The sequence below is a fragment of the Crocodylus siamensis genome, chromosome 2, assembly GCF_052110815.1.
Source record: "Crocodylus siamensis isolate JL-2025a chromosome 2, ASM5211081v1, whole genome shotgun sequence".
In the NCBI taxonomy this organism is placed as follows: domain Eukaryota; kingdom Metazoa; phylum Chordata; order Crocodylia; family Crocodylidae; genus Crocodylus; species Crocodylus siamensis.
In genome coordinates this window covers 88,752,133-88,770,708 of record NC_143396.1, presented here as the reverse complement: position 1 = coordinate 88,770,708, position 18,576 = coordinate 88,752,133, and the positions used below count along the sequence as shown (strand labels likewise).

Below are 18,576 nucleotides of genomic sequence, written 5' to 3'. Positions count from 1 at the left end.
AAGCCTGGGAGCCTACAGCTGATGGGACTCCTAGCTACAGAGGCATAGCACATGCTCCTGCTGTTGGAAGTGAGATCAGTTGATGGAGTTCACAGCCACAGGAGTATAGAGTAAGCTTGCTAGTTGGTGGTGTAGGGGGAGTCTGGATCATGATTTGATCCTGGGCTCCTTTTGCACCTGCAATAAGGCAGGATGGGCTCTGATGCTCAATCCCACAATCATGCCTCCTGTTTGCCATATCTGGAAGTGCAACTATCTGGATCACATATCAGATCCTATCACACCTTTACCTGAACGTTTAGTAGAAACCTTAAAGGCCAGGGCACATTAGAGAAGTACAACCTACTACTAAGTTCTCCAGTATGCAGTCTGTGAGCAGCCACATCAGACTTTACTTGGAAAACAGTATGGGTCAGTTTTTAACTAGCCTTGTGCACCTGTTGCAAGAGAGACTGCTGTCTGTAACATTCTCCAGTTATATGCACGCTGCTTGTACCTGGAGACAGAGAGAAGTCATCCAAAACATTAGGCAGAAACATATTCCCAATATATGCTTTCTCCTTGCCTTCTGTATTTATAGTCTAGTACCTCCAAGATACAGATTGTATGCTATATAACCATATGAGGATAAAACCATTCTCTATAGTTACAATGTCAAAGTCAGCATTCTATGTATATACCCAGCATTAGTAGTGTTATGAAAGTGAATAACAGATTTGAAAATACTTTGAATAGTCAGGCAATAATTTTACAATCTTCATTCAGGCTTGCCATAACCAGCACAGGAAATGCAATTCTAGAGCATTCCTTTGTCAGTCAGAGAAGTAAACCTCTGTGACATGCCCTCAACCTGCCAAGTTCCTATCTACTTCAGTGCTATTGGAAGGTTGTCAGGAATCTTTGCTTTTGGTCATATATTCAGCATCTTGAGGATAAATTCCCTAATCTGCCAGACACATTTAGAATATATAAGAACTATTCCTATTCCCCCTGAAACTCACATCCCCTGATCAACACATGCCTCTCTTCATTTCATCTGGGAATTCACCATAATCACACTCAGAGTAAAGATATTCAGTGTTATAGTCCCTTTCATCATAAGCTACTTCATTCTCTCAGTTAAAAAAGGGTGACTGAGAGCAAAATAATGTAAAAGTACTAAATGGTGGCTCAGAAAGAGATACAAAAGACACTCTGCAACCATAATCAAACATGCCAACTGACAAGCAGATCAAAGAGACAGATTTAGGAACAGTGGTTCCTATGAGAGAAGAGCTCTATCAAAGCCTCTCCCTTGTTCTGAAGAAGAGGAACTTCAGTCTGAGTTCTGTATTTGGACAATTCAATTTTTTTAAAGGACTCGAGCCTGGAGTAAGGATCTCCTAAACTCATTTTGCTTTTGCACATAACATTGCTCTGGCATTGACCAATTCAAAACCTAAAATACTTTTACCCCCTGTAGGTTACACAGGGACACGAAGATATCATCTATGTTTGGGTGGGAACATTTGCAGTTACTTTCCTTCATCCAGATGACAACAAAAATGCAAGAATATTTGAACTTGACACACTCCATCAGAATGTTATCGTTCTCAATGCCTTATTCATAAGCTGTTGCCTAGGTTGCTCAAACTGTTTTTTGTCAACAAGGAAAGAGTCATCTACACAGAGCTGCAAGAACAATAGTTGTAGAAGGGTGATTTACCTCTGGATTTTCTGCTCTGAATATATGCCTTTCCAAGAAGTTGCCATGTTGGTCTATATAGGTCTTCCAAATCCAGCTGCCATCTATCTGGTTCAAGATATCGGATGAGTTCTTCCACGGTACTAAATCCAGCAACGGCATTGTTTAGTAAATCCAGCGGTAAGGCAGATGGCGGTAAAATGGATGGGCTGGGAGTTTCTGAATGATGCTACAATTAAAACAAAGAACAGTACCAGTTAGACAAGAATCACAGGCTTTTATAGACCACACCAGAGGTTTAGATAAAATATTTCTTGATCAACTTAGCAGTGGTAACAAAATAGTCTCATATATACATAAACACCTATTAAGTCAAACATAATAATTCAAGAAACACCCAACTATTCTTAACATTTAATGTGTGACTTCAAAAAAATTTTGACTATGTTCTTTTTAATTCTTACCTCTTGGCTTTTAAGATGGCAAGCTACACCTCTTCTCTACAAAGGTTCAAGAAATGACGGATGATATGTCAGAAATAATTAGGCCAAATGGTGACATGCATCTTTTATGGAAAAATATGGCTCCATTACAAGCAATTACTCTCTCCAGAAATCTGAATACTCTCATTTCTCCAGCTGCTCTCAGTACTAGGATTAACTGGCTTATTTTGTTATAGGGCTTGCAGTGCAATATAGGAAAATATCTAGTGCAACAATAGCTACTCCTGTTGCTTCCTATTAATGGAAAAAGGACTGTCTGTTTCATACAGTGCCAGGTATGGTGTTGCTTAAACCATTTAAAAGAGAGTAACAACAGGATTTTACATTGACCTGATATTTTCTCATGCAAAAGTTGCCAAAGCACTTTTTAAGAACCGTGTGTCTGTGAAAAACTCATAATGGCTAGGTACAGACATTCTAAAAGCCTGAAGCAGAATCAATCTGTTATGGAGTTTTCTGTAAATGGTGTTGTTTAGGTTGGTAATGAACAGAACACACGTTCACCCTTTGGTGGTGGTGGGGTGGGGGATCAGGGGCAAAACTTAGACGGTGTTCTGCCATTTTTAAGCCACCTTATGTTGATGTCTTTACTCGTGCTCCAGGGTGGAAGGGCGAGAGCTTTAGAGCTCCTCCAGTGTCATGTGTATTCAGTGTCCCATACTTCAAAATGGCACTGGGAGCACTTTAACTAAAGCTCTTTCAATGCGCTTTAGTTAAAGTGCCCCCAGCACCATTTTGAAGCATGGGATGCTGAATACACATAACGTGAAGGTGCTGGAGCATACTAATTAGCACAATTAACATAGAGGCTGCTGGAGTGTGCTAATTAGCATATGGTGGAGCGGATATCCAGCATGTGTATAGGTGCCCTGTGTGCTGAACTTTTGTTTTGTTATGGGTATAGACTGGTTTCTGATCACTTATACCAGTAAAAGTGTAATTGTCTGTATCTGGCCAATTTGTACTTATTTAAACTGATACACATACTCTATGAAACATACCAATGAAATACAGCCAGATCAAGAGTGCAATGTGACTTTTATGATACAAAACAAAAGAATATAGGTAAGCACTAAGAAAACCTTCCCATCAGAAGCACCAGGACAGCTCCATGGTCTTGGCTACATAAGCTGAATATGAGCTAACAGTATGCTCTTGTTGCAAAACAAAAAAAACTAAGAGCATTCTGGGTTGTATTTACAGCAGTTTCACTTCCCAATCTAGGGAAATTATTCTTCCCCTTATTCAACACTGGTGATGTCTCACCTCTAGTATTGTGTCCAGTTTTGGGCCCAACACTTGAAGAAGGATTCACAGATTGGAAAGGATTCAGTAAAGCTCAAGAAAAATAATTTGGGGCCTAGAAGCAAGACTTATGAAGAAAGGCTAAAAGACCTAGGGTTATTTAGTCTGAAGAAGAGAAGACTGACAGGGGATTTGATAGTAGTCTTCAACTACCTGAAGGGTGATTACAGAGAGGTGGAGATCAGTTTTTTATGTGTATGGGACAGGACTAGGAACAGTGGCTGTAAACTGCAGCACAGGAAATTCAGGTTACAGATTAGGAGGAACTTTCTGACTAGGAGGGTGGCCAAGCACTGGAAATCTCCACCCTTGGAAATTTTTAAAAACAGGTTTGACAGACAATTTGCTGGGCTTGCCTGGTTTAATTAAGAATGATCCTGCCTTGGGGGGGAGAGGGGGAGGAGGGGGACAGGATGATCTCATGAGGTCCCTTCCTGCTCTACTTTCCTCTGTTGACCTTGTGTTGATCCTGTGATAGTCAGTAAGATATAAGGTATTATAGAGGCTACAGTGTCAACAGCTGACTTTATACCATACCAACAAATCCACTGGCCTTAATCCTGCTCATGTTTTGAATCATGTTTGACATGACCAGACTATAAATTTTCTTTCATCTGTGTGGTATGGAGTAAGGACCTCTAACAGTGAGGCCTTACAAAAATTCTCCCCCCTTATTTAAAATATTGTCTGCATTACCACTTTTAAATGTGGTCCAGTGGAGAGATCAGCATTATTCTGGGAATGGAGAACTGTTTCTGATTGGTATTACAAGCTGTGAAATGACTACAGTGAAGTCACATACTTGTGCTTCTAATTTCCAGTCGGTACTAGTGTAATTATATTTACTTCTCATTATAGGTGTTTAAGAAATACAACAGACAGTGCTATATAGCAACCAAGTATTACTTCTTGAAATTGAAAATGTTCTTTCAGCACTGGAAACTATATAGCTCCTTTAAAAAATGCTGAAGTTAGCCTAGGTAAATCCATAGCAAACTCTAAGAAAAAATTCTGCTACTGTGGTAATGTTTCAATTCCAGTAACAATACTTTGTTCTGTGAATGAGTCAACATGCATGGGTTCTTCAGGGGCATGAACATTATATTACATTAAATATGATATTTAATATTATGCTGATGGGGGATAAGGTGGGTTATAGAGAGGAAGACAGCACTTGGAAAGAGTTAATAAGCCTTGCCCCTATCTCCTTCAATTATTGTTCTGGGGCCACTTTCAACAGGTACTGTAAGAACGGGAGTCCTTATATTTTTATTACTTGCTTGTTGCTTTTAACGGTGAATTCTGACAACCTAATAGGAAATTCAAAGAAGAATACATGGTCTGTTGCTACTGTTAATTTCTACAGGCTCTGCACCTTGTCAAGCCAGTAACAATTCCAGAAGAGTAGCTAAGGCTGTGCGCTGTCGTCTGTGGGTGGGTAGTTAGAAATGAATGCAGACCCCATACTGCTGCGTTCCTTTACTTCTTCCCAAAGTCCACACTAAAAAATAGCAAGGTGTGTTCATCGGGTTATGATAACAAAGTAATGTAACGCCCACACACATTTGGGGTTGTATGTAGTGGGGTGTGTTCTGCTTTCATGTTGCTGTGAATTGTGTTTGTGCTGTATATTGTGCCTTTTCTGGGACTGGAAGAGGATCATATCCCCTCCCCCTCATTGTGTCCAGGCTATTGTCCTAAGATTCCCTCCAAGGGATCTGTGAAACCAGTTTGATGATTCTGCCCGTTTTGAATTGACTGGCCTGCATTAGCAGTGGTCAAATGATACTGCTTCTGACTGGGACCCTGTAGTGATGTCAGGAAAGTTATTAAAGGTTCAGACCACCTAGGCTGGTTCTTTTTTTTTTTCTCTCCAGAGGATGCTAAAGCCTGAAAGCTGAATTGGGAGCCAGAAAGCCTGCTCCCCATGGGAGGTCTCTTTCCCCTGCTTCCCCTCCCCACTTCACTGGAGAAGTAAACTGAAGCTATGTGAAGGGAGAGCCTCAAGTACAGAGAAAAAGTCTGTCTCAGGGCTTGATACCCCCGTTTTCTCCCCTTTTGTTTCCTCTGGGTTTTGAATGGGATGATGCTGGGAGCATGTGTGCCTCTGCCCCACCAGGAGGCACTGCTTGCTGTGGGCTGTGTGTGGAAACCTTGTCCCTTCACCAGCCCTTCAGCAGCCATTAGGAAGCTGCTGGGGGGCTGGGGAAGGGACAAGGGGTGGGAATACAAGTAAATAGTGTTTATTTTAATTTCCCATTGCAGCACCTCGGGGGACCCATAGGCCGTATGTTGGACAAGCCAGGGTTACACTAACATATTCTCAACTGTAATTTGAAGGTTCAAGTGAAAAAGGTGTGGTACACTGATTTTTAAAACAGTGATTTGAGGCTATAGTCCAAACTGCCAAGAAAAATAAATATTTTAAGATTTCTCTTCCATGTTTTCCTCCATTGTAACTAAATTGTTGCTAGTCATATTTTCTGTTTTTGAATCTGTGAGGTTTTCTTTTGCTCAAAACTAAAATATTAGGAAGATAAACTGCACATTTTTTAAGAAAACCAATTTATTGCAACTGCCTTGTAAAACGTAGAGAACACTTACCGAATTTGTAACATGCAGTGTCTTGTGATGCATATACAATGCTTGATTCATCACTGTGTTACTCAAGCTTTATGCTGATACAACTTCCAATGAACAGATACAATTACTTTGGTTTAAACTGGAGCAAGGAATGAATTAATCACCCACAGAACAGAATCCCATTTCTTTTTACATGCCCAAATAGCAGCTTTCAAGACATGCAACTGCCATGTTTGGCACTTACACATAGTTAGCATTTCTTTTCCCAAGCAATGGGGACACAGGCATCCACATAGCCACTGAACATGCCATACACACATATATCCCTTTTGTCCTATCTGGGATGGCAACTCAAAAGGAGGGCTGAAACTGTATAATACCTAATTTATTGTATAGAGTACTGCACTAGAAACTCAGATAAATTCAGGTTCAAACCTATTCTGTGGAAAGGGGGACCCAGAACTTGTGGCTCCTATTTCTTGGGCAAGAGTCCTAACTATGCAGCTGATGCTAAAATATTTAAGGGCTCTCTTTCACTGCCTCCCTCAATTCACAGGTTTTTGCTGGGTAAAATTTCATTACTTATATTCATTCAGTGTACATGCAGAAGGAACCATATACCTGCTCATATACCATATACCAGTGTATAGATTACTGTACACACTCAATAGCTGTGAAGACACTTACATGTCCACACTGTATGGGATATAGGATCTTAAGCTGTACATAAATGTTGGAGATGGCTGCCATAACTGGAAAATGCTGATTTGGGCAGATAAAGTGAAAAGGGTTTCTGCCCATGCCACTTTTCATTATATCAAATACAAAAATTGTCATTACCTTCTACTATTCTTACAGTAATTAGTTACAAAAGCACAATAATATCAGTTAACTTGAAGCAAGATTATCCAGAAATGATGAGTTGCATCTTAATACACAGTGGTTATACTTTAATCATAATTTTGCAACAAGCACAATTAAGACTTAGTAAAGTATCCAGTGAAATATTTAGTAAGATTAATTGTACTTGCTATAAAACTGTTAGATTTTCTTACAGATGTATATCTATTTACCACATTATCCTCTCAATTAATGAAGTCAAATGCATCATTACAATTAAAATTTTACTTTCTGTTGCTGTTAATGGCTAATAGCTTTTATTTTTTATGCACATAGTTTAGACAGAATGTCAAGAGCAGCATAAATGGTAATATTTCCTTTGATTATGCTATTAGTAGTACTTAATTGGGAAGGCTACTTTTATCTAAACACAAAAATTCATGAATATGCTTTCAACGCTTTTTGTATTATACAAGTGCAAGGTTTTCTGAACTCCAGGGAAAAATTGGATTCTAGGAGAGGATAGAAAGAGAAATGAATTCATTTCAGACAATGGATCCTAACTTGTTGACAAGCATAAACAAGTTTGAGCAAAGACATCAGGCGGCAAACAATGGTGACTGACCAATGGTGAATGGTAATGTTGGCTTGAAAATGGCATTTAAAGGCTTGCTTTTTTGGGAATTGGCTTATAGGTATAGATGTATGCACTATAAGGGTTCAAGATGGGCAGCAGGGGTTAACTGATTTCTAAGAGCTTGGGTCTCACTCAAAGTGTATCACAGCCCTAGAAGCAGACAGGCTGCATGACAAGGCCAATGGATGGGCACAGCCTGAGAATTGAGGGGGCATCCCATAACACAAGATCACAGCCTTCAAGGCAGTCAGGTTGTCTAACACAACAAGGACACATAGTCTAGAAAACAGCCTGGGCACCAAGGAAGTATATACCATACTGGCCCATAACCTAAGATGAGGGACACCAGCTACAAGGCCCCAGAGCAGAGGTGGGCCTGAGTCCCGGTTTTGAGGGAACAGACCAAATTAGGAGAAGGTCCAGAAGGCTACATGGATATGTGACCACAGAGACAAAACGAACAAGAGATAGCCATGGATGAAGAGCCATCAGGAGTCATCAAGGGGGAAGGAGAATACAAAAGCAGAGACTTGAGAGTAATAAAGGGTCCCTCCTTCTCTTCCCTTTTGTCCCTCTCTCTCCCACCCAGGTTCCTCCTCCTTCTCTTCCCTGAGAGGGGTCCCTATCCCCATCCCTGACCCCTGGGAAGGGTCCTCAAGGCCACCATGACCTAGGCCATGCAACCAGCCCATCTCATCCACCCCACTGGGGGTAGGAGCGTGCGCCTCGGCATCCCACCTTCAGACTGCTGATATGTCATGCTGACATCTGACATCTAAGAAACAGCCTCAGAGTGGAGCTTGCATCCTGGCCAGACATAGTTTGGCTCTGATGACAGTCCTAGGATTTGGTAGATATATAGAATTACTTGACTGTTTGTATTGTTTTTCTTTTGTTATCACTGTGTATCAATAAATTTGCCTATTATCAAATGGAAAGATTGTAGTCAGTCTGAGGGTGGGTCCCCCACCATGAATAAGGTATCTGGATCATAAATTCAGTGTCAACAGGTAATACATTACCTGTAGTTTCAAACCACCACATGATCAAGTTTTCAATTGTTTCCACAGCAATAGGGCTATAAGATAAGAATATCAAAATCTGTTCATATTGTTGGATTGCCACTCAAATTCATACCGCAAGCAGTTGGCCTAGTGTAAATCAAACTATCAATTGTCACCAACTGTACAGTTATTGATGTCCTGCAACTTCTGAATTCATCAACCTTCTCGCAAACATAAGAGTTCAAGCATTCGTTATTAACATATTCTCTAATTCTAACAATTCTCAAAGTCTAACAATGTTCTGGCATCTATTGTTCCTAATTCCAATACATTTCTACTTCAAAATATTACTCTACTGAAAGGAATAGTGTGAAATTCCATATTTGCATTTAATTGATAATAATACATACTGACTCTCCAACAAAACTGGCTGAATCTACTCCTAAGAATAAAGCTTATTGCTTAATGACAGAGGGAATTTTGGTAATATATATCTTGAAAGTGCATTTCCTTGAGTATAACATACTATGAAACATGTATAACATACAAATGAAACAATTTAATTCATAATAAAAAAGTATTATTCTAGACTGTCTCTTGCGCAGAATAAACCTTGGCCTGTTCTGGATCTCTGATACATGGAGGACACTACTATGAAGCAGTTTTATACTACTGCTGGTATATGCTGTTCTCAACAGACTTACTTCAGCAAGGAATATGGCCCCATCTCAGCAGTAAAGTTGAGATGCTCCAGAATATGACAAGTACTAACCTTTCCTTTCACAGGATCAGTTTCTTCATTAATATATTTGTTCTCTGTAAGGCTTTTGTTTCATTTTGGATTGGGTTTTGTTTTGCCTGAGGATGAGTAATTTACATCAACACAGGAAAAAAACAAAACTAAACAAAAAAAAAACAACCTCCCACCAAATAATCCCCAGCCCCCAAAACCCTCAAAATAAAACCTTTGAATACAAATGTTTACAAATTCTATATTTTAGTGTGTTTTCCCCACCTGAAAAACAAGCATATATGCAACCCTTACAGTTGTTTTTTTTATATACAGGAAACCATTGTAATTATTTTAATATGAAGAAATATGTTTAAATACGGAAGAGAGACCAACAAAATGTTATAACTTTAGTATATTATTAAACATGATTCAGAATGAAAACCAAAACCCATGATAAAATACTGGGCCAGCAGCTTCCTCGTCATAAAGCCAGGAATGACAATTAGGGTTGGATCAAATAGAATTTCCAGTTAAGCTATTTATAATGCATTTTCCTGCATACCCTTGAAACTGTCAAGATGAATATCCTATAGGAATACCCGACGGAGCTTCCAGTCTATGTATCTATCTATATATATAGATACATAGATACAGCATAGGATTAGGAATTGAGATTGGAAGCGATATAACAGGAAGCAAGGAGTAAGACTGTAACTTTATAAATCTGTCTTGAGTAAGGCTGACATATTCTTTCACCACCTCAGATACAGCTCTGAGAATGACCTGTGATCCAAGAAGTCCTGTTTTTCCCCCTCACTCTGGAGCCATTCATTTATTTCCATAGAGAAGCTTAATCTTCACCTCCTCTCCATGTGCTTGACTAGCTACTCTAGTTTGTAAAGCATGAAGAGGTTGAACAAGATCCCTCTTAATCCTTAACTCACATACATGCTTGGTGTAGTAGGCCAGGGAAACCCTCTATCTCTGGAACCAGCCACAGTACAAGTTAGGCCAATGAGTAGAGCAACTGACAGGGGTAAAGGGCTTTTTCTTCTACATGGCTGAGCAGCAGTTGTACCAATCCAATCCAAGGCTTGAGGATCAGAAGGCTTGAGGACTTCTAAGCTCAGGTTGCTGTTAGAAGTGTAAGAGTAGCACAGTGATTAGGGTGGTAGCCTAGAATTTTGATGACGTGTAATTAATTCTTACATCCCTCTGTTACAGACTTACTGTGTGACCTTTGGGCAACTCAGTTTCTCTGGACTTCACTTTGTCATTTGTAAAATGGAGATAATAGCACTTACTTAACACATAGGTGTATAATAAACATAAATATATTAAATATTATGAGGTGCTGAGGTATTACAGAATGGGAAAGCATTTTAGGTAGATAGATATGTGCACTTTGGGCCTACGTTGTTTTTGTAAACCTTTCCTATTTGTCCTTCTCAGCTAACTCTTCCCCCTTGCATATGGTTGTGAGAAGAGATAACACTCTAAATAGTTCATTATTTCATGTTCACATAAGTTCAGATACTGAGCAGTACTAGAACATGGGTATGGCCCACACCATACTTATGGTGCAGTTTCTGAACAGTATTAAGACATGGATATGGTCCATACTCCTTGCCTATGGAGTGTGTGACAGGCTACTTGTTCCTTCCTTTTTTGGAGCAGGATCACTTGCTAGATCAGTTTGAGATACTGAAAGTTTAGCAGAGACTTATAAATTAAATACCTGTTGCTTCTTGCTTATAACACTCACATGACTTTAGCTGTGGAGTAGAAGACAATGTTATTTATTGGTTTTCTGAGTCACAGATAGTACATCACTTTTTCCAATTTTGAAGAAAATCTTAACTTTCAATAAAAAACCCTAACCCTCTATGGCTCAACCTAACTAGGGTAACCCTTGTAATGGAGCGAGTCTCAGCAAAACACCACAGGATTGGGATCAACAGTGTCAAAATAAATAGCATGGATTTAACTCTATTGAATGGTTTTGAGTTCATTATCATTATAGGTAGCCTGCCAACCTTACCTAGATATAGAAACATGTTCAAACTGAAGGAAAGCATTATGTACTTATATGTTCTTGTAATACTTACAATAAAGGTGGCCTATTTTCCTTCTGCATAATCACATGCAAATCCTGCTAGCATACATGGAAGTTATGCAGGAGAACAGATGTTCAATCCAAAAAGAGCTTTCCCTGAGGGCATATTCTGACAAGCTTTTGGCATAATGTTAGCTCATTCTTATTTTTCATCTTTATTATAAACAGTTCAGGAAGTAATGCTCCCGGAAGGTACGGATAGAACTCAAGTAGCAGCCCTGTCTACCTGAATGACTTGGATCTATCTGGATTACTTAGCTGAAGCCACCTCAGACCTCCTGAAATATGCTCCTGCAACAGCTAGTACTTCAATCCCTATTTGTGTATATCAAGGAAATACACAGAGTTAAGCCTCTCAGACAATTGCTGAAAGAAAAAAATGGCTATGTTTGTTACACGTGAATTCTGTTCATAAAGAAACTTAGAATCCTCTAAAAATATAAGACATGATAATGCATACAGTTTGGGGAAGATATTAATTTGATGGGTTGGTTCAAATGTATATTGGAGATAAAGGGTTATTTTATTCTTATGGATCAGCACTTTGACTGACCTAAGAATCTAAGGTGGCCTTATGTATCAAGGAAGTTTTAGGTATCAGAGAAAAATACTAGATCATTCAAATAATTATGTCAAGAGGAGTCATGAGATGCACAGTTCTAATTCTTTTTTGACTGTATGTGTGGCAGTCCAATAGCTAGAACATGTACAAGACCAGTTCAGCCTCTAGTTCACTGAGATGTCTGGTGCAAGCAAGGTCCTTCCAGGATAAGGTCTGAGAAAATGTAGAAGAGCTAAAATATCTCCCTTAGAGTGCTAACCTGATCCTATTTTAGCTCTTCTGCATTTTCTCAAACCTGATCCTGGAAGGACCTTGCTTGCATGGCTCAGCATGGCTCCTGAAGTCATAGAATCATGGAAAATTACAACTGGAAGGGACCTCAGGAGGTTATAGACTAACCTGCTGCTCAAAGCAGGACCATCCTCAGCCAAGGCTTTGTCTAGTCTGTTCTTAAAAACATCCAAGGATGGAGATTTCACAGCCTCTCTGGGTAACCTGTTCCAGTACTTTACTAACTTCTGGGCATGTCTACACATGCATTTATTCTGATGTAGATTTACTCTGGTGTAAGCTAAGTTGGAGTAAAGGTTTTTGGGCAGGCATCTACACACGCAGAGGGGTTTAGGGAGCAGATCTGCACCCAGTTCCCTGAAGCCCTGCAGTGGGCCCCTGTGGCCACTGGGGGAGGTCTAGGTTCCAGCTGCAGCTGCTCTTCGAGCAGCCTCTTCCTTTCCCAGAAGCAGCATGCCAAGCACAGGGACAGCATGCAACAGCTTTCTCCTTGACCACTCTGCCTCCCTGCATGATGGCTGCTCCAGCTTCTGCCCTTGGCAGTGATGACCAGTGGCCCGGGTTTCTGCTGGCTGCCATGATCACCCTGCTGGCCTATTGCACTACCTGGCCCACAGCCGTCTCTACCCACCTGGCTCCCCCATGACCAGCAACCACCTGCCTGGCCACAACATGCTGTCCCAGGGCCACTGCCACCACACAGCTGCTGCCACCAGTGACACCAACAAGGGGCTCCATAATGCCACTGGTGAGGCCACCATCACCCTCCATCACCCTCCTGATGGTGGCACATCATCCAGCACACCTGGGATGGTGAGCAGTGGCTGGATGGCTTCCTCATAACCCAGGCCACTTTTCAAGACTTGCTCCAGCAGCTCTGGCCTCACCTGGAGTGGCAGGACACTAGTATATGCCTGGCCATCTCTGCAGATACCCAGCTGTCCCTTGCCCTGCTGAAGCTGGCCATGTCCACCACCCTCTGGTATGTCAGAAACTTGTTCAGTGCCAGTGCCAGTGCTAGAGATGCCATCTTGGAGATTTACAGGGCTCTCCAGGACATGTTGACGCACACTGTGCTCTGCGCCCACGACTCACCTGGTAGTGGAAGGGTTCTGTGCACTAGGATTCCCCCAGTATATCAGGGTCCTGGATTGGACCCACACCCCCATCACCTGTTCACCCCATGGAGACTGCCCCTATTACAGCCACAGGGGATTTCACTCTGTGGTCCTGCAGGCTGTTATGGACCACCATGGAGCCTTCACCCTCATGAATGCTGGCTGGGTGGGCAGTGCCCACAATGCCCACGTGTTTTGCAACTCCAGCCAGGTAGGATTTGTGGAGAGTGGATGCTGTCTGCCAGGGGTGCCAGCCCTGCAGCTAGGCATCACCCCTGCTCATTGGAGACACTACCTATCCAGACCTGCCCTGGATGATGCAGCCTTACACTGGTCACCTGGATCCCCACTAGGTCCACTTTAACTGGTGTCTGGGCCGGACCTGCTGGAGCATGCCTTCAGCTGCCTCAAGGACCACTGGCATGCTCTCACTGCCCTTCTCAAGGTTACCAAGTACAACCTCCCCTGGGTCATTATCACAGCCTGTGTGCTGCATGGCATCTGGAACACCTGGGGGCATCTCTTCCATGAGGCCTGGGTGGAGGAAGTGTGGTATGTGAAGGACATCTGGCAGTGGGAGCACCACCTGGGTGACAGTGGCAGCAGCCAACCCCCCCACTGAGGCTCCAGGAGAGCACCCACCCACCAGTGGGGGCCAAGGCACCAGGGACAGCTCTAGCTCACTACCTCCTCCTGCCCTCTGCACTTTAGCCTACCTGCTCCTCTGCCAGTGGACCTCTCCCCACCCCTGGACCACCCCCAGCATCATGCTCACTGCAGACACATGGAAGAAGAACAAGTCTTTATTCCCCTCACATCAAACAAACCTCTCTTCCCCCTCCCTTTCCAATACACAGAGTCCCTCCACTCCCTCCAACATACAGAGCCCCCACCCCACAGCACTCACCCCACCCACCAACATCACAAACCACTCCTCCCTGTGAAAACTATTTACAAAGTGATTTTTGTGCTGTCCTAGAGTGGGTGGCCATGGAGTGGGGATGCCTAGGGGACACAGCCTGGGAGCACTGTGGCCTCTGGCTATTACCCCAGGTCCAGATACCAGGGTAAGTGTGGTGGGTGGGGGGGGCTCACCCAGGGATGACAGTGGCCAATGTTCCCCCAGCACAGGTGGCTCTGCCTCTGGTAGGCAGAGTCCAGGCCCAGCATGGGCAGTATGCAGTCCTGGCAGTGCTTCAGGCAGCTCTGGCTTTGCAACTGCATAGAACTGGCGCAAGTGGTGGGGCCAGACCCAGGTGGGTAGGCTGGGTGGTGGGGCATCCACGGTGGGGGCTGGGCCAGGGGCTCCTGGTGGAAACTGTAGCAGGGAAGCTGGGTGGGATGGAGTGCTGTATGCCCAAGGGTCCCTCCTCTAGTGACATGTCACTGGAAATGCCAGGCCAGGGCGGGGGCTCAGACAGATTGCTGTGCTCATGTAAACTGCATGGCTACAGCCTGGTTCCTAGTTGCCACATAAAGGTGTTGTGGGCACTGCCTGACCAACAGTTATGGTTGGTCACAGCGACCCACTGTGCCTGCAAGGCCATGACCTTTATGTAGCACTACTGCACTGACTGTTCATGTCCTTGCTCCCACATCTGAACTGACAGTCTTTTAAATGTAGCCATTGGAGCACGTTCCCCACTCAAACTGGTGCAGCACCTCTGCCTCACCTCACAGCAACATGAGGTCACCAGTCTTCTCCTGGGTCCAACTGGGGCCCCAGGTGGAGGGCACAGGCATGTGGATGCATGTGGTCATGGGCCTGGGTGGGGAGGATTGATGCTATGCCGGGACCCGTGCCGGGTCTCTGGGCCTACATGCAGCTATTCCAATATTGCTGGTCCTGGGCAGCTGCCATCAGCATCCTGAGCAGGGGCACAGCCTGGGACTGGCAGCTACACAGCAGAAGCAATGCCCTGCAGCACCAGCAGGTACAGGGCAGGCTTCTAGGAGTGTGTTGCAGGCAAGTGGCCCTGGCTCTGCTGTTCAGGAGCTGCTTGCAGGAGGTCCTGTGGGGCTGTCAGGCCTGAGTAGCAGCTTGCAGCACCCTGCTGATCCTGATGGCACTGCCCCGGCAGCTGTGTGGAAGTGCAATGCCAAGCAGGAGCACTGGGACAGACAGGCATAGGTAGCCTGTGGCCTGCCCAGGGCGACACACAGAGCCTGCAGTACCCTCAGGATCCTTGGAAAGTGTGCCCCAGAGCTCAAAATGTCTGCAGGCTTTTATAGCCACAGACAGGGGCTGCCATAGAGGCAGCCTAGCCACTTAGTGGCTGGGCAGACCTGGAAGCAAACTTGCTCCTGGGTCATGTCTACATGTGCAATACTGCACATTAACTAATCTTGCAAATGCTAGTAGCAAATTTAAGTGGGATTAAGGGGTTTTACTTCATAGTAAGTGCATGTACATATAGATGCATGCACTTACTGCGTAGTAAACTGTGCTAATGTGCAGTAACGTGTCTCATATAGACATGCCCTCTGAGTAAGAATTTTTTTCCTAATATCTAACTTAAACTTTCCTTGCTGCAACTTAAGATCATTGCTTCTTGTTCTGCCACCACTGAGAACAGCTTACCTCTATCCTCTTTGGAACCGCCCTTCAGACAGTTGAAGGCTGCTATTAAATCCCTTCTCAGTCTTCTCTTCTCCAAATTAAATAAGCCCTGTTCACTCAGCCTCTCCTCGGAAGTCATGTGCCCAGCCCCCTAACCATTTCTGTTGCACTCTGCTGTACTTGCTCCAATTTGTCCACATCCTTTCTATAGTGGGGGGCCCCAAAACTGGACACAGTACTCCAGATGTGGTTCCTCAAGATGTGGCATCACCGGTTTTGACTAAAGGGGAATCATCACTTCCCATGATCTGCTGGCAGTGCTCCTAGTAATGCAGCCTAGTATGCTGTTAGCTTTCTTTGCAACAAGGGCACACTGTTTAGATTTGTTGTCCACTGTAACACCCAGGTCCTCTTCTGCAGAGCTGCTGTTTAGCCAGTCAGTCCCCAGCCAGTATGGGTACATAGGATTGTTCCATCCTAAGTACTGGACTTTGCACTTCTTCTTATTGAAGTTCATGAGATTTCTTTTGGTCCAATCCTTCAATTTTTCTGGGTTTCTTTCAATCTTTGCCCTACCCTGCAGCATATCACTACTCCATCCAGCTTAGTATCATCTGCAGACTTGCTGGGGGTGCACTCTATCCCATCTTCCAGATCACTGATGAAGATATTGAACAAAACCAGCCCAAGGTCTGACCCCTGGGGCACTCCACTTCATACCATCAAATTAAGCCATTGATTACTACCCATGGGGTGAGTCTACACATTGCTGTAGCGATGTGCTATATGTGCTATATCACTGTATGACGCACTACAGCAACATAGCTATCATGTGCGTCTGTGTGTGATTGGCAGCTACTTCACCATAGTGGCATGCTCCCCTGTTTTAGCATGCCACTATGGTGAAGTAGTGGTGAAAACTAACCATGCATCATGCTCACGGTGCAGTACAGGTGGTTACTGCACCATGCTTTAGTACTGACAAAAGCACAGCGCGTTAGCAATGTCACCGTAGGGCAACATATACACATACCCTTTGAACCTGATAATCCAATCAGTTTTCTATCCACCTTACAATCCATTCATCCAGCCTATTCTTTCTTAGCTTACTTGCAAGAATGGTGTAGGAGAATATATCAAAAGCCTTGCTAAAGTGAAAGTATATCATGTCTACTGCTCTCCCCACAATCATAGAACCAGTCATCTCCTCATAGGAGGCAATCAGGTTGGTCACGTGTGAATCCATACTGACTGATTCTATTTACCTTCTTTCCCTCAAGTGCTTAGAAATTGATTCCTTGAGGACCTACTCCATAATTTTTCCAGAGATTGAGGTGAGGCTAACCAGTCTGTAGTTCCCTGGATCCTTCTTCTTCCTTTTCTGACCTGTGTAGTACAGGAGTCAACAAGTGGTGGAGGAAAGCACTGTGGAGGGGATGAATAGCATAGTACAGATCTGTGACATCAATTCCCTGTGCCAGACTGGACCTTTGTGGGCTGGATTTGGCATATGGGCCATAGGTTGCCAACCCCTGGCATACTGTAAAAGGACAGGATAATAGAACAGTGTCTCTAAGTAGCTTGGGATGTCTTTAGTGGCACTCACCATGCCAGTCTTAAACTGAAACCAGTTGCAGCAGCTGTGACTTACTATATATATTATGTGCTATGCTATTATAGTAGTCCATAATATAATAGAATATGTATAGAATATAATATGACATATAAAATATAGTTTATATTATGCCAGGCTGTTCGTTGTAGCTGTGTTGGTTTAAGGAGATAGGCAGGCAAGGTTATTTGGGTGATATCTTTTATTAGACCCAGCTAAATAGTTGGAAAATGTTCTTTGCAAACTTTAGGGCATAAACACCCTTCTCTAGGCATTCATAGACTTTGCTGCTATTATGAGTTCTCCAAAGTAGAGAAGAACCTAAAGTATATCCAGAAGTCTGTGAAAATGTAAATGAGTGGAAGTTTGGAAGACAGATTATTGCATTATATATTATCCTATATATAATCCTATATATATACTATGCATGTTATATATGTGATGTGCTACAATATTATATATAGTATTACATTACATTGTTGTGTATGTATATGCATACACACAAACATATAAATATATTCCCATGTTGTAGCCAAGCCTTGCATGCTGTATATATTTAGAAAAAAAAAATTAGAACCCAACAGTATTTTATCAATTTATTTATGCAAAAAGTTGGGTTGCCAAGATATTAAAATTCTTTTTGACATGTAACTTTTGTGGTTGACTGTCTCCAGTTTGAGAGACTGAGAGAAGGACCTGGATGCTAATGCTTTCAATCAGCACTAGAGGATGATGTCTTTAGAGTCATCTCTAAAAGAGTAACTTTTAGATGTCTCTTCAAGAAATACATGAGTAGTTTTAGGTGCTCTTCATAAAGAACATGCCCCAATCTGAGTCTGAAAAGGCAGAATAGTATCATTTTTTGCTCAAGTGCATTATTACATGCTATGGTGAGGGATCTAGCCTATCTACTTAGATGGATACTAAATATTTGGTGTCAACTGATTTGACCATAACCTGTTCAACAAACCTTCACTACCTGTCCTAAAAATTAAGATTAGAAAAATCAAAATGATTATCTTTGCCAG

At 42.8% G+C, this 18,576-nt stretch overlaps 1 protein-coding gene across 1 annotated transcript in view; it reads right to left on the bottom strand.

The window, feature by feature from the left end:
* The window catches only part of PDGFC (platelet derived growth factor C), a 225,217-nt gene that overhangs the window by 23,519 nt on the left and 183,122 nt on the right, over positions 1-18,576 (bottom strand). Inside the window, exon 4 of the mRNA XM_090036308.1 lies at positions 1,706-1,913. Coding sequence (XP_089892434.1) covers positions 1,706-1,913 — 208 coding nt within the window. The remainder of the gene's footprint in view (positions 1-1,705; positions 1,914-18,576) is intronic.